We start from the raw sequence: 26,677 nt of genomic DNA on the forward strand, positions 1-26,677 counted from the left end.
CTACTTCTTGCGGGTGTGCTGCCTGCGGGCCTGCAGCCGCTGCCGCGCCCCGGGGGTCTTGGATCCTGCACCAATGGAAAAGGAAGGGGCCGCCGAGCCTGGAAAGATGCAACAAGGTCTCGTGAGGCAGCTGCCGCCCGGGCACTTCCCCGGGCACCCCGTCTCCGCAAGGCTAGGCCAGCAGAAGGCTGGGTACCAGGCTGCGCCTCCCCAAACCGTGTTCAGTTGCTGGGGGAACGGGAGCGTGGGGAAGCCCTAGGAAAAACGCAGAATCCCAGATCACCTGCAAGCGAGCGGGAAGGCATTTTTACCCGGCTTTCCGGTGGTCTGGAACATTCCCTCCAACTCCCTTCTTGGGCTGTGCTGGCCTTCAAGCCAGGCCACATCTTTCTTGTGCTTCCAGGCCTGACCTTTCCCAAGGGCCCCCAGAGCCAGGAACCTATCAAGTACCCCTCCCTCGCCGGAGAAGCAGGTCACACCGGCGACGAGACCTGCCGCTTACCGAAAGGTACGACGCCAACAAAGCCTTGGCTGGGTGTTGAGGATGCCCCAAAGGAGAGACCACTGCCCGACGTGCCCACCCCAGAGGCAGGGGTGTTCTGACCAAAGGTGGGTGTAGAGGTGCCTAGAACAGAGAGACCGCAGGAAACTAGCACCTAGGCCGGTGCACAGAGGCGTCCGCACTGGGTACTGAAGCCCGGGCGCTGTCCCCACAGGGCACCTCGGCCCTGGACCCCCGTGCGGGCTCACCCCAGTGCTGGTAACTGCTGCCCTCCCCACCCGCTACAGCCCAGCGAAAGCCCTGCAGTGCTGCCTTCTGGCCCAAGGAGCGGAGTCTTCCTGCATTCCCGCGACCGGCAGAGCACAGGAGGGGCGCTCAGCAGACCCCCACCTTCCAGCCTGACCAGGTTACTCCCCTCTGACACCACTGAGTTCTGCCGCCTCTCCCGGTTTCCCCTCCCTCCAGAAACCTGAGCCTCCCACCAAACACCGCCCCCCACCCGTGGGTCCCCTCGCCTTCCCACAGCCACACCAGACTGCCTCTGGCCTTGCCACCAGAGGCCCACTGTCCAGTCCCGCCGCTGCCTCCCGACAGCCCTCAGAGGAGGGCGGGCCTCCTCACTCCTGACCTTGCCATCTCCCTGTCTGCCTCCACCCCTGCCCCGTCCCAGTCACCCCAGCCAACCATCAGGGGCCCTCCAAGTTCCCAGAGGGCCCCCAGGTCACGGAGTCCTCCTGTCCCAGCGTGCCCCCATGTCCTTGCTGCGGGAACCTACTAAAGCTGACACAGGCGGGGTCTCCCCTGCCCTCCGTGTGCTCACGTGTGAACGCTGCTGAGGAATGACCTAGCAGTGTGGGCTGGCCTCACCTCAAATTCATAAACCCAGTTCTCCGGTGCTCAGAGCTTCCTGGCAATTCTACCAGAATCTCATTATGTGCTTTTCCCCACTCTCCCAACCACTTCGAGAGGCCCTTCCTGTACACACAGCTCCCCAGTCCAGTCCCTGTGACCCTCTCTCACATTTGAGAATAGAAACCATCAGGACGAGAACTTGTAAGTCACCTTCTGCAGGGCAGATACAATCCCTTCATTCTTCTCCTTAAATTCTACAAGGACCTCCCTTCGTACTTATAATCCAAATTTAACTCTGGCCCTGAATGACCTTCAACTCCACCTGCCTCCCCACAGCATTTTGGATCATTTCCATTTTCAGATCCTTGAGCCACACTTTGCTTTCCTGTGTTCCTGAATGAGTGGAGCTTGCTCCTGCCCCTGGACCTTTGCACTGTCTCCCCTGTGCCCAAAAAGCGCTCTCCCACACACACATACCCACCCACACTCCCAACCCTTGTGCACAACCCAGATACAGACTTGGCTTAAATTTCCTCAGAAGAGCCTGCCCTCCTTGACTACCTGAAAAGCGCCCCCACAGCCACTCAGGACGCCCTGCCTTCTACCTGACGCCTCCTGCTCTCTGAAGCTGTATTTAACCACTGACCACCAGCCTCGTCCCGGCCAGACCGGGAAGCTAAGTTAGGAAACTGATCCCTGCACTTAGGACGGCGCCCGCTGTGGCTGACCAAGGCCATTCCCGATCTTACCTCCGAACACAGGTTTGCTCTCAGGGGTGCTGCCCACATTGAAGGCAAAGGGTGTGCTCTGACTGGGTCCGCCCAACGTGCTCTGACTCAAGCCTCCTCCGAAAGGGGTCGTGCCGCTGGTGGTCCCGCTCTGTCCCGTGCCAAAGCTGAACGCTCCGGAGGTGCCGGGGGTGGCCACGTGGATCCCAAAGCCCCCGCTGCCGGCCGGGCCGGCAGATCCTCCAAACGTGAAGGGCGACAGCGTCGCGCCGCCAAACACGGAACTACCGGTCCCGCTGCTGGTGGTCTGGGTCGCGGCCCCAAAGCCAGAGGTGGTGGCCGCCCCGAAGGAGAACACAGGCGCGCCGCCGCCGAAGGCAGGCTGGGTGCCGGCAAGGGTGCCAAAGGCGGAGGCGGCGGGCTTCAAGCTGCCGAAACTGGACGGTGCGGCGCTGCCGAAGGCAGGCTGGGCCGGGCCGGGCGCCGGGGTTGCGGCCGGGGTCGCGGCTGCGGAGTTCCCGAAAGTGAAAGAGCTGCCGAAGCTGGGGCCGAGGGCGGGCTTGGCGGCCCCCTGCGGCTGCCCGTCGGCGGCCCCGAACGCGGGCTGGGGGTTGGCGCCCGGGTACGCAGGCAGCGCGGGCTTGGTGCTCGAGCCGAAGGGAATGTGGAAGGCCGGGGCCGCGGCGGCAGCGGTGGTGAAGGTCGGCGCCGGCGGGCTGCTGGTGGCGGGGGCGGGCGTGCTGAGGCCGCCGCCAAAGCCGCTGAGGCAGGAGGCGCCGCCGCCGGTGGCAGCGGTCCGCACGGCTCCAGGCAGGGACTGGCCGAACGTGGTGACGGCCGCGGACACGGGCGTGGTGGGCGGCTTGCCGAACTGGAAGATGGAGCCCGTGGCGGGGGTAAAGCTGGCCCCGGAGGCGGGGGGGGGCCCCAAAGAGGAAAGGGGGGGCAGCGGAGGTGGTGGTGCTGGTCACGCTGCTCACGCCGAAGCTGAACACGGGCTTCGAAGCGGAGTCGGCCGACGTGCTGGCTGTGCTCGCGGGAGCCGCGGCTGAGGTGGCACCGGCCTGGCCGGCAAAGAGAGGAACGTTCCCGGCAGTGGCCGGGGCAGCGGTCTGACTGAAGGAGAAGGGAGCGGACAAGGGCGCAGACGTAGGGGACCCCATGCTGCCAAAGATAGGCTTGAACATGGGCTGAGGGCTGCTGGCAGGGGCAGGGAGGGCAGAGCCGGAAGGTGCCGTGGTGGCGACCTTGGAGGGGCTGGACAGCAAGGGGTCCTCGTTCTCGCTTTTTGGCGGGACCACAAAGATGGGCTTGAACATGGGAGATGCTGAGGACACGCTGGGGGCTGTCGACACGGGGGGGTCAGCGGGCGCGGCGCTCAGCATTCCCAGCAGAAGACTCGGCTTGGGGGTGGGGGACGGGGCAGCCGGGGCTGGGGACGTGGCGGCCGTCTCAGCCTGAGGAGCCAGAGGGGACACGGTGGTGTTGGTGGCTGGTATCTGGGACGCAGCAGGTGTCAGCCCCAAGAAACTGGCTGCAGATTTGGCCTCTGAGGTGGTGCCTGGAAGGGGCCCTAACTGTGGAGAGCCAAGAGGGGCCAGAAGGCCGGGTGTCTTCGGAGGCGAAGGGGCCGCAGTGGCCGCCGCTGCCGTGGACTCTGGGGAGAAGAGAGAATGGAGAACGTGCGTCCTAAATACCGTGGCGGGCCGGCACTCGGCGCTTCTGTGCCGGGGCCGGGGCCGGGCGAGGGCTGCCAAGTCAGTCCGCGGATGTGACTCCCTCCATACCACAAGCCCTTCAAGTGCCCACACCCTAAAATCGAGGTGCTGTTCGCTATTTCTACCCTTCACAGATCGTAAGCTACTGGGAAAATACAATTTGGCTTAAATGGAGAAGCGATGTGTGAACTCTACGGAAAATCCAAACACCCAGACTCAAGTCCAGTGAAATCCCTTACTCGCCCGAGAACGGTTTACCGCATTTGCCCGCGGCGGGCGGGATGCGGAGCATGCAGCTGTGGACGGAGACCCCTGCCGCGGGGCTCGGGGAGAGGCTGAGGCCTGGTACAGCCCGCTGCGTGCCCAAGTGTGCCCAGAGGAGCGTGGGCACATGCAGTGCCGTGACCGACCCCTGGACACCTCGAGGGAAAAGGACTGTGTCCTCTCGTGCCTGTGGTCTGAAAGGCCCCGAACCGCGTGAGCCCATTTCCATTTCAAAGAGGCTCGCGCCTCGCAAGCTGTTACCCGTGTATTATGGAAGATGACGGCAAGGCTCAGAGCAGCTCAGGAAGCGAAGAATTTCAAATCACGAGCCACGTGAGCCCCGTGACAGCCAAAACAAGGCCACTGATCCCAGCTTGAAGCACGGCAGCCCCCTTCCCGCGAGCTTGCTGATCACAGACTTCAGAAGCTCTTGGGTGCGCACCAGCTCGGGACGGCTGAGCCACACAGGCTCAAGCTCCCCCAGGTTTCCGAGGGGCTGGCAGGCATGCGACTTCTGCTTCGAGTGAAACCTAGCTGTGTCCTGTGCGGCAGAGGGGGCTCGCCCACTCACCCGGGGAAGACGGCAGGCTGGCGGAACTCTGCATCTTCTTCAAGCTCTCCAGCAGTGGGTTGGTGCTTGGGGCTGGGGCTGGGGTGGAGGCTGGGGCGGCGGCGGTCCCAGCAGCGGGCAGGGTAAACGTCAGAGAAGGCTGAGTGGTAGGGGGCTTCTCGGTGTCACAGTTCGAGGCAGCATCTAAAGGAAGGAAGAAAGACCGCGTTTGGCAATTTTCTCCCAGGGGTACACCACGGAGCATGGGGCGTTCGGGGTCTCAGCATCTGCTTATCTGGAAATCCCTCTCCAGTGCTGGTGCTCACGGTTCTCCTGAGGACCCAAAAGGATTTCTCAGATGAGAAGGATCCAAATAAAACCTCTCCGGAGCACTGAGCTGGTTGCTCTTCCTTACCGGTCCCTTCCGCCAAGGCCTTGTTAAACCACCGCAGCGAAGCTCTCTTTTCCAGATCGAGGTCTTCGGCGGTGATGGAGTAGCCAAGCTGGGGAGGAGGGGGCTGCCAGAGAGAAAGACGAGAGGCCTGTCAGCCAGAGAAGCTGGAGGAAGCCTGCACCCGGCTCCCTAGAGCTTGCGATCGCGGCGCTGGGGAGGGCAGGTGTGGACGGACAGAGCAGAGCCCTACCAGCGCCAGCCGGGCCCCTCGCCGCAGGGGCAGCAGCTGAACCTTCCGCCTGCGCTGCCCTGAGCTGCCAGGCGTGGGCGGGGAGCTCCACGAGTTCTGTGCTTTCCACGTGGTCGAATCTGCAGCTGAAGAAACAATGACGACTTGTTTTCTTCCTCTTCTCCTCCAGAAATGGCAGGTTTGTCCACCCACCTGGTTTTTCACACTGAAACTTCACTGGGTACCTCTGAAAGGTCCTACCTTCCATGGTTGGGGTCTTGGGTACTGTTCCGACATTATTTCAGACGGGAGGGCCCCAAACACAGGCAGACAAGTGCTTACTACCGGATGGGCACTACCTACGCCGCTTGCAGACTGCTACGCCTCTGTGGACCGCCAGCCCACAGTCACGCCAGGCTGCGGTGACCTGCCCGTGCCACAGACGACAAGACGGGCTCTTTCTGCTCTGCCTACCAGAGCCCTACATGCAGCGATGCTCATCATGTGTTTTTGGACAGGCGGCGGTCTGCACACCCTTCAGAAACTCTCCCACTGCAAGCCACTCTCACACACTTCTCAACCTACCTCTTTCTCCCTGGGCCTCCTTGTCTGCTGCCAACGGAGTTGAAGAACTGGAGCGATGAGAAAGCTCGTCTTCTCTGCAGGCAGAAGAGGCACCAGTGCGCTTAGAAACACCTCCTGACTTGGGCACTTGGGTGGCTCAGTTAGTTAAGCGTCTGTCTTTGGCTCAGATCATGATCCCAGGGTCTTGACATGGAGCCCCGCATCGGGCCCTCTGCTCAGCAGGCAGCCTGCTTTTCCCTCTCCTCAACCCCCTGCTTGTGATCTCTCGCTCTCTCAAAATAAATAAAAGTAAAATCTTAAAAAAAAAAACCAAAAAACTCCTCCCCACAGACTACTGGGTAACTTCTTACACCCTCCTAACTACCAACCAGCCAAAGTCCAGGCCGTCATAATTTAAGATCGCAGTATGCCAAGACAAAAAACTTAAGAAATCAAAAGAAAATTCCTACAAGCCAAAGGGAACCAGTTCATGGATGCCACGGAGAAACCTCTTACAGCAGGCACAACGCGGCAACCTTTAAAACCTTACTTAAACCTGCCAAGCCCTGAGAGATGTCACATATCTGACCCTAAGAGCAGCGTTCTGGTTGGCTTTTGGTGCCTAGAGGGTCAGCAATCTAGAACGTGGCCTCCCCTGCCCCTGACGTAACTCACTCTGCTCCCTGTGCTCGCTGTGGCCTCCCTGCACAGCCGGGCTGCTCGGGCTGTGGGATGAGGAAGAGCCTGAGCCTCTAGGGTCAGCATGGAAAACCGTAGAGATGAGAGCCGCTCAGGCAGGTACTTCTCACTGTCCTTCTAGATGGCAATGTGATTCTCCAACTCACAGCCGCAGGAAGCCTAAGAGCCAAGCATGTGTCCCCCCTTTCTGCGAGTCAGGACTCCTTACCTTATTTTCTTTGCTGGCCTCTCTGGTGTCTGGGAGCGGGACGAGGCGGGGCTAGATAACGGAGACGAGCTGGGCCCAGTTCTCTTCCAAAGCTGAAAGGTACACAGTGACATGACTGAGCCTAAGGACAATGTAACTCTGCCTATCAAGTCTTCTTTTCAGCGACTTACACATTTCTCTATGGGGTGCCTGACTGGCTCAGGTGGCAGACAGTGTGACTCTTAACCTTGGGGTTGTGGGGTCAAGCCCCATTTTGGGTACAGAGATTACTCAAAAATAAAATCCTAGGAAAAAACCCCCAAAAAACAACATTTGTGAAGGAAAGTTAACTGCCAGTAATAACTACGGGGGGAAATAATGTGAACGAGTACGGGAAAGCTCGGCAGTCAGCGCGTAAGCGGGGAGCGTACTTTCCGCACACACTGGAAAGTGGAACGTTACATTCGGTCATGGTTTAGTGCCATGATGCCTGCAAGTTTAGAGTATCTCAGAAATGATAAAACTAAGAAACTTTTCCAAACCTCTGCCCAAAACCCTATCACAGCGAAGATAGGCCCGTAATCTAGTCCTGCTTCGGTTAAATTTTCAGTTTTACTCCAACTTTTTTTAAAAAAATGTGCTACCAAGACATTTATGACTTTTGCAGCATCTGTGATGTTTACTGTTACATGACAACGGTTCAGACACGCCGTCTATTCTACCAGGCAGTCCCCTGATAACAAAGACGGTCTGTTCCCACCCTCCCTCTCCTCCTGCAAAGCGGCCTTGTGGCAAAGTAACTGACAGGAAGCACCCGCACGCAGCTCTCTGTCTAGCCTCATCACAGCAGCATGGAGCTATCACTGTAGACATTTTTCTCACTGAGGAGCTTCTGGTGATTTCTTTACTCCTTACATCATGTAAGGGGCAGCTGGGTGGCTCAGTTGGCTGAGTGTCCAGCTCTCAGTTTTGGCTCTCATGATTTCAGGGTTGTGAGATGGAACCCCGTGCTCTGTGGGGCGTCTGCCTGAAAGTCTCTCCCCCGCCCCCTGCTCCCTTGCACGTGCACTCTAAAATAAATAAATCTAAACAAAAACAAAAACCTCTCTCTGTAAAAGTACTGGCAGGTAGCAAGGACACTCTACTGTATACCCTTTGTACCATCTCAATTTTCAACCACTAACATTCCCGTAAAACAGAAAAATCTATGTGGGCAGGAAATAAAACATCCCCGAACCAAACAAACCATAAAATTAAAAGGCAAATGATTTCAGCAAGTCACCATCTTTACCTGTAAACACGGGAGTCCTGCAAGTCCACGGAAGTATAAGGAACATTACCAAGTGAAAAGTAAGCAAGGGATAGAACAAGTCATAAAAAAAAAAAAAAAAAAAAAAAAAAAGAGTCAATCGATGTATCTAGCAGTCAACTTAGTTCCACACTGTGATTCACTTTTTAATTAGCCGAGTTCCCACTTCAGAGAGGTTCCGTACTTTACACTTGACAACGGAAGACAAGCAAGCGCGCTCCGTCACCAGGAAACGGCAACGTGGAGAAGGGGTAGGAGAGTTCACAAGCTGACCGTGATCAACCAAAAGGGAACAGAGGTGTCTACACAGGAGCCCGGGGGAGAGACGCAGCGCTGGTTAGAGAATTGGTAGAGGAGGAAGGGGACGTCAAGGACCCTTTCATGACTCCCCAAACAGCACCCGAAGAAAGACAAGCTGCACGGGCTTGCGATGGGACAGACCCACCACCCCACAGCAGGAAAAGAACGAGGAAGGGAAGGCTCCAGGAAGGGATCAGGTGCTCCCAGAAGAGGACAGATGTCCTGGTCTGGCCGCTACAGAGAACAGTGAAGGAGCAACTGGGGACTCCGAGTGCCAAGCTGGGGTCTGACGCGCTGGAGGCAAAGGAACTATTCCGACTTTGGAAAATGACGAGTCTCATTAGACACACGAAGAGATCAGTGCCATGCACGTAGAGGTCAGAGGCCAGCTCACTCCCGCTGTAACTGGTTCCCGTCTAACATGTGCACTGATTTTACAATTTCGAAGCCAGAGCTCCTAGCTCGGGCAGCCATAGATCCGGCTATTTCCTAGCGTTCCGCCGGGAGAACACGCGAGTCAAAGATCTCTGCTACCACCTGCGCCGAATGTAAAGGCTGTCGCCTTTGCTGATTACTGGAGATAATCGCTACACGCCAACACGTTTTTTTCAAAGAGAAGCTTTAACATGAAGAACTTTCATATTACTTCATCTCCTCTCCTAAAACCTACTTTCGGGAACTTATCACATATGCAAATACCACACGTGAACAGGGAACTGGAAACTCCCGAGAACACCGAACAGCAGTTAGTATCAGGGCTGCATTTCCTACAGGAGGTCACAGGCTCCACTGTCAGTGAGGGTGCTTATCCCAAACCCTGACCCTCTTTCAGGCAACAGCTGTGTCCTTCTAGAGCAACACTCCCGCTGGGGACAAGCAGCAAACACTGGGAAGAAGCAGCCTACACGTGTGAAAGCGGGGCAGTGCCAGGGAAGAGCTACCAGGCCAGGGGGACATCGTGGAGACAAGAGAAGAGGAGCCAAGGGCTGAGCCCCCACGTTTAGGTCCCCTTTTCCTCTCCCGGTAACCGCCAATTCCAAAAGGAGAAGCTGCAGTTGAGAGGCTGAGAGAAGCTTCTGGCAGTCTCACGTGGTTGCAAAGACAAAAATGAACTCAGGGCTTTCCAAAGTACAGGGGCCTTAACATGACCTAAAGCTTCTGGTTGGGATCCTCAAGGCTCTGAACAGGGACAGAGGGGAAATCAGAAATGAACCAGCCCTCACCAGAACTGATAGCCAACTCAGAATCAGGTCAAGTCCTCCCACACAGAGGTCATTGGCTCCTATCCTAGCTATTGCCAGAGGCAAGATAAAAAAGCAAAACCTCTCTGGAGAAAGATACCATCATTCAGAGCTTCAAGTCATCATCACATTTTTTTTTCAATGTCTGACAGAGGAACACAGCAGCGACAAAAATCAAATATATAAGAAAGTAACATTTAACCAATAACCCAGAAGAAGAAAGCACACATCAGAAGACACAGAAGATTCAAATATCGGAATTACTGAATAAGACTTTAGAACTGTTATAATGATTTAAATAACAATATGGAGAATCCTGGCAGACAAATGGGACACTATAAGGAGGATAACAATAATGATTTAAGAATGCAATGGGGAGGATGAAGTAGCACAGAGCTAAAGGAAATTGGTAGACTAGACAACGGAAGAACTGGGGGGTCGGTACAAAATGATGGGACACACAGACATAGGACAAAAGGAAAAGGATTAAACGTGTACTGGAACATTGAGAGACGGGAGAAAACAGGGCAACATCTGAAGAGAAAATGACCTCAAAACGGTCAAAAGACCTTAAGCCACATGACAAACCTCAAGGAACAGGAGGCATGTTAACCGCTAGGTGAGTGCTTCACGGAAATTTTCTTCTCAAGTGAAGCTGAAACACACACCAAAAGCGAGCGCGCGCCGGGCCGGAGAGCAAATCTATTTCAAAGACTGGTAGAAGCACGTCCTGTGAACTAGTGGAATTTAACTAAAAACCAGTAACAGAAAGAGAACGAAACAATTAACTGTTTTGAAATTAAGCGATGTACTGCTAAGTATAGAAATCAAAAAACAACTGGAAATGGAAATCAGAAAGTATTTGATCTGAATGAAACTGAAAAATACTTCTATTTCAAGACAGGGATGTAGCTAAGGCTTATAAAAAATGTATAACATTTAAGATATATATGTGTGTGTGTGTGTGTTAGAAAAGGGAAAAGGCTGAAAAAAACCCAGTGATCTAAGAATCTGGATAAAAGAATCAGAAAGAGGGATGCCTGGGTGGCTCAGTCAGTTAAGCATCTGCCTTCAGCTCAGCTCATGATCCTACCCTCCCAGGATCAAGTGTTGTATCAGGCTCCTTGCTCAGCAGGGAGTCAGCTTCTTCCTCTACCTGCTGCTCTCCCTCCTTACGCTCTCTTTCTATCTGACTAATAAATAAATAAAATCTTAAAAAAAGAAAAAAAAGAAAAAAAAAAAAAAAGGACTGCTTGGGTAGCTTAGTTGGTTAAGCACCTGACTCTTGATTTCAAGTTCAGGTCTCAATCTCCGTGTCATAAGTTCAAGCCCCACAGCTCCATGCTGGTCATGGAGCCTACTTAAAAAAAAAAAAAAAAATTAAAAAAAGAAGGAAATAGTATGTAGAAGGGCAGAAATTAAATATATAGAAAAACATGTAATAGAGTGACTCCTAAAACTGGTTATCTGATGACACAACCTTGAAAAAGGAATTTCCTTAATCCAATAAAGAATATCTACCCAAAATCTACATCAGGGCACCTGATGGTACAGTCAGTTAAGTGGCTGACTCTTGGTTTTGGCGCAGGTTGTGATCTCAGGGTCGTGGGATCGAGCCCCATGTTGGGCTCCGTGCTCAGGATGGAGTCTACTTGAGACTCTCTCTCCCTCCCTCCACCCCTGGCCCATGTACTCTCTCTAAATCTTAAAAAAACAACAACAAAAAATCCAACGTAAGAATCCTATATCAAACAGTATATATAACAGGAAATGTGGAGAGCACTCCCTCTGAGATCAAGGAAAACAAAGATGTTTGTGATCACTTCTATTCAACATCATACTTCAGATCTTAACCAAATACAATAAGGCATAAAACAATATGAGAACAGCGAGAGAAAAGAGCTGTCATTGTAGACAACATGACGTACATACAAATAGCCTAAAGAATATATGGGTGCCTGGGTGGCTCAGTTGGTTGAGCCACTCCCTTCAGCTCAGGTCATGATCCCGGAGTCCTGGGATCGAGTCCTGCATCGGGCTCCCTGCTCCATGGGGAGTCTGCTTCTCCCTCTGACCCTCACCCCTCTCATGTGTGCACTCTCTCTCAAATAAAAAAAAAAAAAAAAAAAAAAGAATATACAGATGAGGGGCGCCTGGGTGGCTCAGTGGGTTAAGCCTCTGCCTTCAGCTTGGGTCATGATCTCAGGGTCCTGGGATCAAGCCCCGCATCAGGCTCTCTGCTCAGCAGGGAGTCTGCTTCCCCCCCCTTCTCTCTGCCTGCCTCTCTCCCTACTTGGGATCTGTCAAATAAATAAATAAAATCTTAAAAAAAAAAAAAATATATATACAGATGAATATTATGGAATTTAGCAAATTTTCTGAATATGATAATCAGTAGTATTTGAATACATCAGCAACAGATTTTAATAAACCACTTATAATAGCATCAAAAATATATCTAGGAATATGTTTAATATGTAAAACCACTACACAGAGCAGTTAAAGAGGATGTAAATAAGTGAAAGATATACAATGTTCATGGATTGGAAGATTTAATGACATTTGTAAAAATGTCATTTCTCTCCAAAATAACTGGTAGATTAAAGGCAATCTTAATATCTCAGCAAGTGGCCATTCTTTCTTTTAGCAGAAATCAGTGAGTTGATTCTAAACTTACAGAGAAACGCAAAGGGTCAAGAGCCAAGATAATTCTGAAGAGGAATGAGACAAATAAGGTTGGATGATTTATCCTACTATACATCAAAACTAAAAGACTGTGTGGAAAAGCACAGAAAAAAAAGATATAGGGCAGAAAAACAGACCAATGGAACACAACAAAATCTAGAAATGGATCCATATATATATACTTAAATTATAACTAAGGCAGTACCACACAGCAACAGGAAAGGGATGGTCCAATACTTCAATAAACGTTGCTAAGTCAAATGGACATTTCAATGGAAAAACGCTAATTTTGATGGCCACTTCCCACCATATACAAAAATCAACTTCAAAAAATCAACAACAAAGAATAAAGCTTCTAAAAGGTAGCATATCATCATCATGACTTTAGGTAGACAAAGAGTTCCTAAACAGTACACACAAAACATTAGCCATAGGCGTAAAGTAAAGAAATTGAAGTGGTGAGACAGAGTAGGAGAGTGATTTGTTGCAACACATACTAGTTACAGAGAGCTTATATCTAGAATATATAAAGAATTTCTATAAATTAGTGACAAAAAGACAATAGAAAAGGGCCAAGAAACCTGAAGAGGCACTTCATGAAAAAGGAAATATAAATGGCTAATGAACAGCTCCTACCTCTAGCTCATTCGCAATCAGCAATTATAATCACACGTAACCACCACAGGGAAAACTGCATGCCCACTGGCATGGGTAATCAGAGCAACTGGCAACGTCAAGGGTTAGTGAGGCTGTGTAACCACACGAACAAAATCTCACACTGCACTGGGAAGACAATCACCTGTAACGTAACTTTATTTTATTTTATTTTTATTTATTTACGAGACTCCAGGATCGTGACCTGAGCTAAAGGCAGACGCTTAACCAACTGCACCACCCGGGGTGCTCCTGAAATCTAACTTTAAAAAATGTCTCAACAACATCTACTACAACTGAGCATCACACATACTTCACATATACGCACCAAAGGACTTAATATAAGAACATCCACAGCAACATTACGCATTATAGCTCAAAACTGGAAACCCAACGTCCAACAGCAGGAGGAAAAACTTAATTATGGTATATTCCTACAAGGAAAACAAAAGCCTTATTGCTACACGTAACAACCTGAATGCATCTCACAAGGAAAACAGTGAGTGAGAGAAGCCAAACACAAAAGAAAGTGTATCCTGATCTCCATTGATGTAAAGTTTAAAAATATTCTTAAATATTTTAGAAATAGTGCTACTATTGGGGCGCCTGGGTGGCTCAGTGGGTTAAGCCTCTGCTTTTAGCTCAGATCATGGTCTCAGGGTCCTGGGATTGAGCCCCACACCAGGCTCTCTGTTCAGCGGGGAGCCTGCTTCCCCCTCTCTGCCTACTTGTGATCTCTCTCTGTCAGATAAATAAATAAAATCTTAAAAAATAAATAAATAAAATAAATAATAATAGTAAAAAAAAAAATCAGTGCTACTACTCAAGAAGGAGTAGGTATGAGGGGGGCTTCTGGGTGTTAAAAATTATTTATTACTTGACCTGGGTGGTAGTTACATGGAGATGCACACTTTAGCTATTTATTTTTCTACATTATACTCTAATTAAAAAACAAAAACAAAAATAAAAACTATAGATCTGACACAAAATGCTATGCAATATACGATTACAAAAAGAGACAAAAAAGCATGTATGTGCTGACCCCATTTGTGTAACACACACCAAAAATTCTGTGTATTATCTGTGTTCACAAACCTAGTATGAATGTCAACAACAGGTACCTATGGTACAGAGACTGGGACAGCCAGGACAGGGGAATGTTATTTTACTTAACAGCCATCTATACTTACAAACTTTCTGAAATCAGGAAAGGTACCAGCTGCAACACAGGTCATAAATTCCAACAAGCAGAGTACACAGTAAAAGGCTTCCCTCCTACCTCAACCTCAAACCTTATTCCCGGTTTCTAATAAAATCTATCAAAATTACTCTATGCACATTAAAAAATCAAAGAAACCTGGCAGCACAAGCACCAGAGGACGCTACACACACAGCTCTGCACCCTGCTTTGGCTCTATCAAGCTACTTATTCTGACAGTTGCACAGTACTACAACTTACAGAAATACTGTCTACCAGCCCCCTGAAAAGGTGCATTTACATTGTTTCTGAGTTTCTACTATTAAAATGTTACAGTCAACATCCTCGTGTATGCTTCTGAGGGTATGTACAGAATTAATTCCTAAGGAGCAGACCTGCGGGGTCAAAGGGCACATGCATCGCTAATACTGGTACTTACTGCCACACTGCTCTCCAGGGGACTGTATGAATGGACACTCCCATCAGTAATGCACGAGAAGCCTGTTTTTGCAAATACTTTTATGGTTTTTATTTTACATTTAAATCTTTTGTTCATTTGCAATGTTTCTTGAATATATGAAAATCGGCCCCAACTCACTCTGAAGAGACACAAATATGGGGCGCCTGGGGGGCTCAGTGGCTTAAACATCCGACTCGATTTCAGCTCAGGTTGTGGAATCCTGCCCTGTGTCAGGCTCTGTGCTTGCCAGAGTCTGCTTGAGATTTTCTCTCTCCCCCTCTGCTCCCCAACCCCCGCATGCACATGCTCTCCAAATAAACAAATAAAATCTTACACACACACACAGTTCCTCACCTAGCTGGTAAAAACCCAAAGCTATGACAACCTGATCTACTGGTGTGGCGGTGGTCACTCGTACAATGCTAACGGGAATGCTAACGGTACGTCCTCTAAGGAGGGAAATTTAACAGTATCTAGCTAAACTGTATATGCATCTAACTGCTGGCCTGGGAAATCTGTATTCCAGGCAATCTATCCAAGAAGTGTAATGGCCATAGAGGGAAAAGATAGGAATTAAAGCATTCCCTGCAGGACGATGTCACAGCAGAAAACGGAAAGAGCCCAGTGTTGATCAACAGAGGACAGGAGTAACTGCAGTTACTGTACAGGAAAGATGAAGTGAGCCTCAAACTTGTACGTACTGCTGCCTCACACAGACATGGATTTGTATAGAGTTTTAAGAAAAAAAGACAGTGGAAGGACAGCCGAAAAGTAATTAAAAATAGGAAGGGAACAACGTGGAGTAGAAAGAGGCTGAAATTGTGGACTTCTCTGAGTATATTTTGTTTTCTCATATGTTCTTTGGAACAATTTTTATTTTACTTATATTCATTTACATTTGTTCACTTACATTATTTATTCTTATTTTTTTAAACGGAGGCTCCATGCCGGGCAGGGAGCCCAAAGTGGGGCTTGAAGTCACAACCCTCAGATCAAGACCAGCTGACATCAAGTCAGGTGCTTGTCCAACCAAGCCAACCAGGTGCCCCTAGAACAACTTTTTTTTTTTACGGTTTTAGTTATACAATTTTTCTTTTTAACAGATTTTATTTTAAAGTAATCTCTACACCCAGTGTGGGCTTGGAACTCACCCTATTATACACTATTATACACTCACAACATTATACACTGACCAAAGCAGCCATGCACCATTTTTCTTTGGAACAATTAAAGTATTTTATTTTACATACTTAAAAACAAACTAAAGAAAAAGAAAACCCCGAAACGTTAAAATATACTGGATAGATAAATCTTATTGTATACCAAGTTGGTGGTATACCCAACTGAGAACACTGAATTCACGTTACCCTAAAACACGTTATTTTGACTGTATCAAAAATAATTCCTTTTTTTAAAAAAAGATTTATTTATTTGACAGAGAGAGAGAGAGAGAGAGAGAGAGAGAGAGAGAGAAGGAACACAAGCAGGGGGAGTGGGAGAGGGAGAAACAGGCTTCCCGCCAAGCAGGGAGCCCAATGTGGGCCTTAATCCCAGGACCCTGGGACCATGACCTGAGCTGAAGGCAGAGGCTTAACCCTCTGAGCCACCCAGGCGCCCCTGCTTCCCTCTTTCTCTCCTTGCCTCTCTGCCTGCTTGTGATCTGTCAAATGAATAAATAAAACCTTAAAAAAAATTTAAAACAAAATAAAAATTAAAACAGAAGAATCTGACTCAAACTGCTGAGCCCAGGGATCATTACCAACCTCACAAAATGGAGGCAGCCAGAACTCATGTGCTCCGGGTGTGATGCAATCATAGGTATGCGATGTTCTGGCAAAATAACTGAACTTGAACCTAATCAAGCCTCAGGACTTAACTTCCCATTTATATGGAATATATGGGATCGTGTACATGTTAAAATGATGCCATGACGATGGAAACTTAATCTAGAATGTGGGAAATTTTACAGAATGATCCAGTTTTTTCAAAGTAAGAAAAAAATAGTAGTAGTATAGATTAAAAAGAGTCTAAGAAACATAGGAACCAAATGTAAAGAATTGATGTTTGGTCCCTCACTCAAACAAAGGAACTATAATAAGATCATTTGGGATAACAGGCAATCTGAATATGGGGAAATATTAACGAATATTAAGGAGGGGTGCCTGGGTGGCTCAGATGGTTGGGCGTCTGCCTTCGGCTAGGGTTATAATCTCTGGGTCCTGGGATCGAGCCCCATGTCGGGCTCCCAGCTCAGCAGGGAGTCTGCTTCTCCCCTGCTAGTACTGTCTCTCTCTCAAATGAATTCAAAGAAAAACCCCAAAAATAAATATTAAGGAATTACTATTGTTTAAGAGGAATAATGCCACCCTGGTTATTAATGTTTACAAAAAGTTTTAAAATACACTGAAGTCCCTATAGGTGAAATGACAGGTTTGTAATTTACTATAAAACACAAGGGCAAACACAGGGTGGGGGCAGACTGAGGGAACAAGACAGAGAAAATGCTGGTAACTAACCAGTGAAGCTAGAGGGAGATCCATTAGATTCCCTTTCCTTTTGTGTACACTTGAAATTTGGCCTAATAAAACGATGTTTTTAAGAACAGATGAGCACAGGGATACTTCAAGTTTTACTGCACTTTGCAAATTTTGTTTTTAACAAACTGAGGGTCTGTAGCAAATCTACTTCAAGCCAAGTCTATTGGTGCCATTTTCCTAACAGCATTCGCTCACTTCACGTCTCTATCTCACATTTTGGTTATGTGTTGCGGTATTTCCAACTTTTCATTACTCCCTTCGTGACAGTGATATGTGATCTTTGATGCTACTTTTGTAATGGTGAAGCCACAAACCACACCCTTATACGGCAGCTGACTTAAACAAGTACGCGTGCTCTGACTGTCCCATGAACTGGCAGTGGTCCCATCTCTCTCTCCCAGCCTCCGTATTCGCCGAGCTACTACAGTATTGCAATTATACCAGTTAACAACCCTACAGCCGCCTCTTAATTGTTCAGCTGAAGGAAAGAGTCGCATGTCTCACACTTTAAACCAAAAGCTACAAATGAACAAGCTTAGTAAAAGGCAGGTCAAAAACTGAGACGCGCTGAGTGCCACACTTCTTGCACCCAACAGCGGCTGTGAATGCCAAGGAAAAGTTCTTGAAGGAAATAAAAAGTACTACCCTAATGAACACAGTGAATGGTAAGAAAGTGAGAAGGCCTTATTGTTGACATGGAGAAAGTCTGAGTGGTCTGGGGAGAAGATCAAACCAGCCACACCATCGCCTTAAGCCAAAGCCTAAACCAGAGCAAGGCCTAACTCCTCAATTCCATGAAAGTGGAGAGCTGAGGAGGAGATGAGTGTGGAGCCAGCAGAGGCTGACGCAGTGAGAGGTTTTGGGAAGAAGCCGTCTCCACAACCAGGGAGATGCAGAAGCCGGAGGTCATCCAGAAGATCTAGCTAAAATCCCTCACGAAGGGGACAACGCCAAACGGAATTTCGACAGAGAGAGCCTATTCTGGAAAACGATGCCATCTAGGACCTTCGTAACTACAGAGAAGTCAGTGTCTGGCCTCAAAGCTTCAAAGGTCAGGATGACTCTTGGTAGGGGCTAATGTGACCGGTGACTTGAAGCTAAAGCCAGTACTCACTCACCATTCTGAAAATCCTAGGGCCCTTCAGAATTATTCTCAGTCTGCCTGCTGTGGTGGTTGCTCCCTTCATCTTTTGTTCATGTTATTGTAAAAGCCTTCTGGATTACCTTATCTCAAGTTTTCTCCCCTCAAATCTCTTCCTCCATGAATGTTTTTTTTTCCTTTGCTACTCTATATAGGGTACCACTTACTAACATGCATTATAAGGACTATTTTTTCAAGCATTACCTTCAATCTTTATAATAATCCTTGGGAAATGGGAAAAGTTGGAAGTGATTTACCAGCCCGAGGCCCTATAAGCTACGAAGTGTCAAAGCGAAAATCTGAAACCAAGTCTGTCCGGCAGCAAAGCTTGCTCTGTTTGTTCCTACGCCATACTGCGTCCTCTAAGAAAAGAACTACAATTTTTTCTAAAAAAGAATTTTAAAAAATTTACAATATTTTAAAAACTTTCAATTCTCAATGACGACAGGATGAATTTTTTTTTATGATCCAGTGCAATCGGACTGAATCTATCTTTTCGATCAAATTAATACCATTTATTGAATTACTCATTCTTTGACCATTTATCTGCAATCCTGGCTGTTTTGTATCCACTGTCCCCATCTGCTCCGGTTTACTTTCTGGGCTTTCTATCCCATTCCCTGCATCTAAGTTATCACTCCAGGGTTTGCATCTTCTGTTAGCTCAGAGGTCATCCCAGTATCTGACAGGTGGAACGTGGTTAGTAAACACGGGCTCATCAGTTAATGCTCGGAACATCCTTCTCCCATGCCACAAGAAGAACGTACCTGAGAGAAACCTCGAGTCGAACTGTAAGAACTGGTAATGGCATTGCGGCTGGAGCTAGGGATGCCACCTGTGTACGTGCTCGTCAAGGAGCTCACAGAAGAGGTGCGAGATCTCTTATTCAAGTGGTCATCGGAGCTCTGGGAATTAAGACCTCTTTTCAGAGAGCCAGGTCTGACAAAAGAGAAAAAGACACTGAGTGTGTCATTTAAGGCAACATTCTTTAAAGGCTTCATCCATGGTCGCAAGATATTTCTCAAATAAACTTAATTAAAAAGGATAAAGCTCTTAATGCTATTGCTACCACTTCAGCTAAATATCTCAGACAAAGTCAGGAAGGGAAAGCCAAATATTTAAATGTATTTAAAAAATTAAATGCATGACTCCACTTACACAATATTCTAGAAAAAAAACCTCACGCTAATCTACAGTGACAAAAAGCACATCAGTGGATGCCTGGGGCTAGGGGCAGGACTGCAGGAAGGTGTTACTAAGGGGCATGGGGCAACTTTGAAGGTGACTATTAGGTTTATTACCTTTGCTATGGCAATGATTTAACAGGTATATACACGTCAGAACTTACCTAGATTGTACACTTTAAAAAGGCACAGTTTTTTATAATGTCAATTGTACCTCAATAAACCTACTAAAAAAATCAGAGTTAAGAGGAACCAACCACTTTTTCTAAGCTTCCAACCTAAACAATCTTTCATGTAGAAGTCATCCAACCTTTGTTACAATGTAGACAACTCACTTTCTCCTACAGTGAGGAATGTCAACCATGGATACTTACACTGGATGAAAATGTATTTCCTCTAACTTCCACCTATAGATCTACTTGGAGCCCAACTGAACAAATGTTAGCCTTTTCTTCATGCAACTGCCGTTTGGTTTTTGGTAACCATTATCCTGCCCACCCTCATTTCCTCATTCCCCTTGAGACTTTTCTCTCTTGGGTTAATACTTTATACCCTCCAAGCCCACTCATACACGGTCACCACCCTGTAACATCTTACAACTGCTTCACTCGGAATGAACGTCAGGTTGTTTGTTGTCCCTTACAGTGCCGGCCATCGAACCAAGCACAACACTGCACAGACAATGGGAGCACAAGTGAGGACAGAAGGAGCCCCCGCCTGCTCCATTCTAGTCTTTGTTCTGCTATCAGCACAGGCCGGGAGCACACCAGCTCTTTCGGCACACTCCTGACTCAATAAGCATGCAAGTTACCTTAAGTCTTTTCACACAGATTTCCAAGACACTTTCCCTCTCATCCAAACCCTAAATGTATTTAAACTCAAATGTACAAACTTAACATTTATCTTACATTTCATACTGCTGCACTTTAACTAATGCACAAACCTGTTTTTATACACGGTTATTAAATACATATACAAATTCTCTTATCCTTACCATATTTTTATCCGTATTAATGAAAAAATATTAAAAGAAATTAGAAGATGGTTATTGTGGGACATTACTCAAAATGTTCTTCTCTGAAGTCAAAGATTTGAGCCTGGACTAATAAAGCAACGCAAAAACACAGAGGAAAATCTATAGGACAACAGCTCTCACGATGCCCTTCCCCCATCTACCTCATTCAGATCGATTCCCACTTACTTAGGCACAAAAGAAGCAGGGACTCCATTGGCCACCAGGGGCTCAAATGCTGAATGTCCACTCCCACTGCTATCGTGGCGCCTGTGACAAATCAAAAAACCCTCAATTAAATGAACTGACTTTTTTTTTTTTCTTAGAGCATGCTCTCATACTCCTGGAACCTTAAAGTATTTCTGTGGCCTGTAGAAATGGCTAGACAAGAACAAGGTTGCTTCAAACCCTAAAGATTCTAAAAGGTAGATTCATTCTAAGACTCTCCTCATAATAATGAGTACAAAAATGCTTCAAGACCTTTTGAACTTATTCAGGTGTCTTATTTGCTAACTTCTCTCCAAAGTATTACAATCACAAATTTAATACCCTACCAGCCACAAATAAAAAACAAAAAACAGAAACATTTTAGGGACTAACCCGCACATCCCATAGTGCTCTGGATGTTAATATGGCAAGTCTGTTAGGGAAAAACTTCACATATCACACATAAGGACCTATGCATGACCCCCATAATCACTGCCTACTCCAAGTGTGAGAGAAATGATACAGAATCCTCAGTTACAGGCTCACTGGAGTCAAGAAATATTTTAACCTTGGAGAGTATGAGAGACTCATCTGGACTGTAAGAATGACGAGGATTCCCTCTCCGACCTCCACATCCCCCGCTCCTGGCCACCCCTGCTTAGCTTGTGGACATCGGTTCACACTGCTCACTTAAAAACCATCTGTATGCATCATTAGATCTTCCTGTGTCACATAGAAACACTTCCATTTATTAATGTCTCCCCACCTAACTCTGCATTGGTAGTACCAAAGAGAGCCAACTTGGTAGGATATGAACAGTCTGGTTTAGGTAATGGTTATATTTAACGAGTGTGCGGCCCATGGTCTCCTCAGAGTGCTTCCTGGAGCAACGTACACGAAGAAACCCCCTCTCGTTAGTCTGTTTATCATCCTGTCGTGTTTCTTCTTTTCTTTACTTCTATACACGTACAATCTAGAATTCCTTATTTTATTATCCAAGTCCCATAGGGACTCTGTCTTACTCATTGCTCTATCCACAGTACTGAGTAGGCCCAGGCACACACTAGGTGCTCAGTCTGCCAAATTGAAAGATAAGTGAAACCCTTAACTGAGTCTTGGAAAGCAGTTATGTGTCACACCTAGTGACTGCCCCTCCGCTCCCCCCCCCCCAAGGATACAGACTGCTTATGCCATTTTCATTAAAGTATCAGAAACCAAATAATGGAATTGGTTTTACTCTCATTACTGATAAATCTACCATATTCCAGTCGTGAGTTTTCCTCCCCAAGCACTTCCTTTGGCACCACTATGACATCTGAATGATGGTTACCCAAATAACTGAGCGACATAAGTTGGTGAAGGGAAGATTTTTAGCATTCTCTCTAAAAGAAATAATAAAATTTAGCACGTTTGTATCAAAAGTATGAGGCTGACATGGCTAATAGCTGTCTCCTGATCTCTAGTACTCATGGGAAAGGTAAGTTATAACATTTAACCTGTACCTTAGGAAGTTAACAGCATTCAAGCCCTTGTTACCAAGCTCTTCTATAGAATCCAAAAAGGGCACCTACTGAGGCTCACAAAATGTGGAGGTGTGGCCTCTGGTTTTTTTTGGGCAGGATCTATATTTCAACAAATCACAGGAGTCTGTGTCAGAGGCCTGTTGAGTACTGTGCGGGGCCTGTTACCTTCTTTTATTTTCCTGGCTATCAGAAAATATTTGGTCTTCCTCCTCCACGGTCCTTTTCTTCCTCTCCTTGAGGGCACTCAGTACGGTCTCCTTCGCACATGGGTCTGGGGCATTACTTGATGGTGAGGACAGTGTTGAGTTGATTGTCTGCTCTGGTCTATAATGAAAAACAAGATTCTGGCATTAAACTATGTTAATAACTATGCCATACAGCACAGACTTCAGTCACTGGAAATCAGAAGCTAACTAATAAGGAAAAGTATACAGTGACAGAAACTGCTCTTAGAATTACAGCTACAATCTAAGCCCAAAATAAAACAAAACGCTGTTCAAGGACTAGAGTCAGGGATTTCTCATTCAAGTAAGCACTTCTTCCTTTTGCTTTATAGTTGCTTGGTCAGAGAACAGCTGTGGAAAAATAAGTGAAAATAAACAGGGGTTTAGTGTGCCAGTAGTAACACTTACAATGGTGAACGAGTCCATTTACTATCCGGAGGAGCAATCCTCACTGTCACTGGGCTGCACACCATTTTGGAATTACGAGCAGACAGCACAGTCTTCTTGTGATAACCATTCCAGCACACTGTAGGAAGAGCGCCCAGAAGGGAATACTGGGCCTGTTGGATTGGATAGCGTCTTCGAGGTGTTATCATAAAGCGATTTGATAAAGTCCCACAATCCCTATGGAGAACAGGAGACATATTATAGAACCAAAGAAGCTTGAAGGAATGGCAGAAATGTAAATTACTGGAGAATCATGTGGGTTCAGTTATCTTCCAGAGAGCTTAAACCACTTAAAAAAATTAAAAAAGGATTTATTTATTTAGAGAAATTGAGCACATGCGGAGGAGGGGCAGAAGAAGAGGAGGAGATAATCTCAAGCAGACCGCCCTGAGTTCACAGAGCCTGATGCAGGACTTCCTCTCACAAACCTGAGATCACGACCTGAGCCTAACCCAAGAGCTGCATGCTCAACTGACTGAGCCACCCAAACGCCCCTAAAACTGTTTTGTTTTGTTTTTTTAAAGATTTTATTTATTTATTTGACAGAGAGATCACAAGTAGGCAGAGAGGCTGGCAGAGAGAGGAGGAAGCAGGCTCCCTGCCAAGCAGAGAGCCTGATGTGGGGCTCGATCCCAGGACCCTGAGATCATGACCTGAGCCAAAGGCAGAGGTTTAACCCTTAACCCACTGAGCCATCCAGGCGCCCCTTTAAACTGCTTTTTGAGCCACAAAAAACACAGCATTTTTATGGCAATGTTCCCCCATTCCACGTAAGGATGGAAAGTGGCAGCTGCTCAGCAGCTGTCCCTATAACGGACTTCAACAATTGAAAGTTGAAAACCCTGCCCACACGAGAAAAAAAAAAGTGTAGTGAAAGAAAAGTGTGTGTTAGGGCATGCAAGGAGGGACTTTTCAAGAATTTGTAGATCTTTTCAATCTTTTATGCTGAGTCACAAGTAATAATCGCCAAAAGTCAAACATTTTGACACCTAAGTTCATCTTTCAACTAAATGTACTAATCGATAATCTAATATTTTCACCAAACTTTTGTATTCTCTTGTAATGGTCAGCTACTGGGACAAAATGGAAATGCCCTTTTAATTGGATCTTTATCAATCAAGTTTTATTAAAGAGGGGTCTCCTGAGAACACCTCTTTGAGCTCGGCTAAGGGACCTAATTGCTCTTATTGGTTCAAAGAAAAAATACAGCAAAACATACTATTATAACTACTCTAGAAAGATCAAGATATTTTCACCAGAAGTAGGGACATTTTAGTAGCTTATCAAGTGTTTTTCGAAAGGCTGTATTAAAATTCAGTTTTAAAAACTGTAAAAAAGGGAAGGACTCTGGCATCACATCTTATTCCAAGGCAGCGGACGGTTGACACACAGCAAGGTGTTTCAAGAGGACAAAGCGACACAGAATCCACTTTTGACTTGATGAAAGAGAAAATCGGATTTAAAAGTCAAGCTCTCCATTCAAAGCCGGTCGAGAGAGAGGAGGGTGTGGGGAAGTTGAGCGGATCTTACCGGTGGGAAGGCCTCCTAGAGGATCGAAGAAGAGGAGTGGGGAGAGAGGGGTGAATGTGATGCACACGATGGGCCGAGTGCGCGAGCGGCGCGGCGCGGGCGGGAGTGCGGCGGCGGCCAGGCCTCTCCAGCAGGTCCCTGGCCTCCGGGGCGGGGGCAGGCTGCGGGGGGCCGGGCTTGCCCAGGTAACTGCCCATGAGGAGCAGTTCGGCGGGATCGGGTCCTTCGAGGAGGGTCCGCGGCTCTAGGAGATTTCCGTTCACCGCCGACTTGGCTGGAGGCGAGGCGTGCAAGGTTCGCTGGCGCCGCGCGTTCCGAACGAGCGAGGAGAGGGCGCGCGAACCGCGGGGCTCGCGGCTCAGTCCCCACCAGGCCGCGGTGGCCCCCACGGCCAGCCAGGCCAGCGCCGCCGCCGCCGGCACCAGGTACAGCACGAGGCCGAACAGCGACAGGCCGAGGAGCGCCGCCCCGCCCCGGCCCCCGCAGCCCCCGCCCCGGCCCCGGCCGTCCCTGACGCTCGCTATCGGCCGCCGCCGCTCGCCTCCGCCAGCCGCCGCAGCCGCCGGAGACATCGCGGCTCCGCGCCGCGGAGAAGACTTAAATATCCCAGCGTGCACCGCGCCGCGCGCCGCGTCACCGCGCGCCGGCTGCGTCACTGCGCAGGCGACTCGTACGCGCGGCCGCCGCGGGCAACGCCGCAGCTGCCTGGCAACGCGCTAGACCCGACCCCGCTCTGCAACTGCGGCCTCCAGAAGCCGAGAGGTAGTCTTCCGGAGGCTTCCGCGCGCCCACCGAGCGGCAGCCACCCCGAGGTGACCCGGTAGAAGAGTCGCGTTAAAAATAAAAGCTCTCGAAAGCGACCGCTCACGTAATGCTCCATCCCTGTTGTTTTCTAGAGGGCAGAACTCCCCGGAAGAGGTGGTTACCGGGCACTTTTTTCACGATTGCTACCAGAGGTGGTGAGTTTTTCAGCTGCCCTGTTTCGGCCAAAGGGGGTTTACATGCACAGCAACAGAGAAAAGCCAGACCAGCCCAGACCAGCCACCCTTGTTAAATGTGGATCTAATTCTAATAAACTCCCGATCAAGCGGGCTAGTAGTATCATAGACTGCGGATCAAACCTGAAGCTGCAAGCTAAGTTTGATTTCCTTCCGTACAAATTGGTTAAGTGGGACAGTTACCTACCAAATTTCACATCATGGTTCAGAATCGGGTAGATTTTGAGGATTTGTGATCAATTTAACGATGTTAAATATGATGGTCTGGGAAAGTAGATGGGTGGTTGACAAAGGCTGGGGAACATGTTGGGGGTGGGAAAATGGAGAATGACTGCTAAAGGGTAGGGTTTTCTTGAGGGGGGGACAAAAAATGTCTTAGAATTAGATTATGGTGGGGTTGCACAACCCTGTGAATTCTATGGTGTGTGAATTTTATCTTAATAAAACCATCTAAAAAAAAGTCTTGGAGGTCTCCCAATTCAGATTTTGATCTACCTCAGCTTCCTCGGCCATTCATTCACTCCACTACCGATAGACATGAAAAGACAGGGTCTCTGATCTCTAGTGGAGAAGAAAGATGTGTAAGTAGAAAGCTGTTCACTGTGGCCAGCATGATAACAGAGGAACAGAAAAGAGAGGGAATAATAAAGGAGAAGATAGGCTTGGAGGTGTTTCTTGAGCCAACAAGAACTGGGCTAAATCAAGGCAGATGCAGGAGCACTGTGCAGAAGCACAGAGATGGAAAGGAGTCTGGCTGGAGATCAGGAGGTTTGAGGGAATAGAGAGGTTAGAAAGATAGGCACGGCTCAGTACAGAGGCCTCTGGAGGAACCTAAAGAGATGAGAAAGGCAGGCCATTCTCCCCAACCCATTGCAAATGTAATTCTGCTTCTGTCTGTTTGATTTAATGAAAGACTTCATTTGAAAAGAAAATGGGATGGGCTGTGTTACTTAGGAAAAAATCTCTGCAGAAGCAGTTGAAGAGCCGGACAAGAGCCGCGCTCCAGTGAGTTAAATTGTGAACGGAAAACCAGGAAGTAGAGGCAGTGAGTGCAAAATTCCCATTCAAGGAATCTGGATAAGGAAGAAGAAAGTATCTAGTTCAGCAAATTATCATATATTACTGATATTCAGAGGAAGAGCCAGACATAAAAGCCATCAGTGTACACATGCCATGAGACTAAGATTACTTGGGAATTAATACAGATGTAGAGGTGAGACTTGAGCCTCAGGACACCCCAGTGTTTAGAGGTTGAAGAAATGGACACACAAACCTGTAACTCATTTAGTAAAATATAAATATGACTGCATTAAAATTTAACACTTCTGTATGGGAAAAGA

General features: G+C 47.9%; 1 protein-coding gene across 1 annotated transcript; it reads right to left on the reverse strand.

The window, feature by feature from the left end:
- On the reverse strand, nt 1-24,796 carry LOC111146430 (nuclear envelope pore membrane protein POM 121C-like). The gene is given in 14 exon segments (XM_022501982.1): nt 1-98; nt 503-625; nt 2,104-3,004; nt 3,006-3,739; nt 4,636-4,818; nt 5,030-5,132; nt 5,259-5,383; nt 5,823-5,896; nt 6,709-6,800; nt 18,980-19,151; nt 20,598-20,678; nt 22,304-22,462; nt 22,771-22,986; nt 24,340-24,796. Coding segments are annotated over 14 exon segments (3,258 nt in total). The 5' UTR covers nt 24,537-24,796.
- Between the last annotated feature and the right edge of the window lie 1,881 nt (nt 24,797-26,677).

Source organism: Enhydra lutris, unplaced genomic scaffold (assembly GCF_002288905.1).
Source record: "Enhydra lutris kenyoni isolate GAN:26980312 unplaced genomic scaffold, ASM228890v2 scaffoldscaffold13, whole genome shotgun sequence".
Classification (NCBI taxonomy): domain Eukaryota; kingdom Metazoa; phylum Chordata; class Mammalia; order Carnivora; family Mustelidae; genus Enhydra; species Enhydra lutris.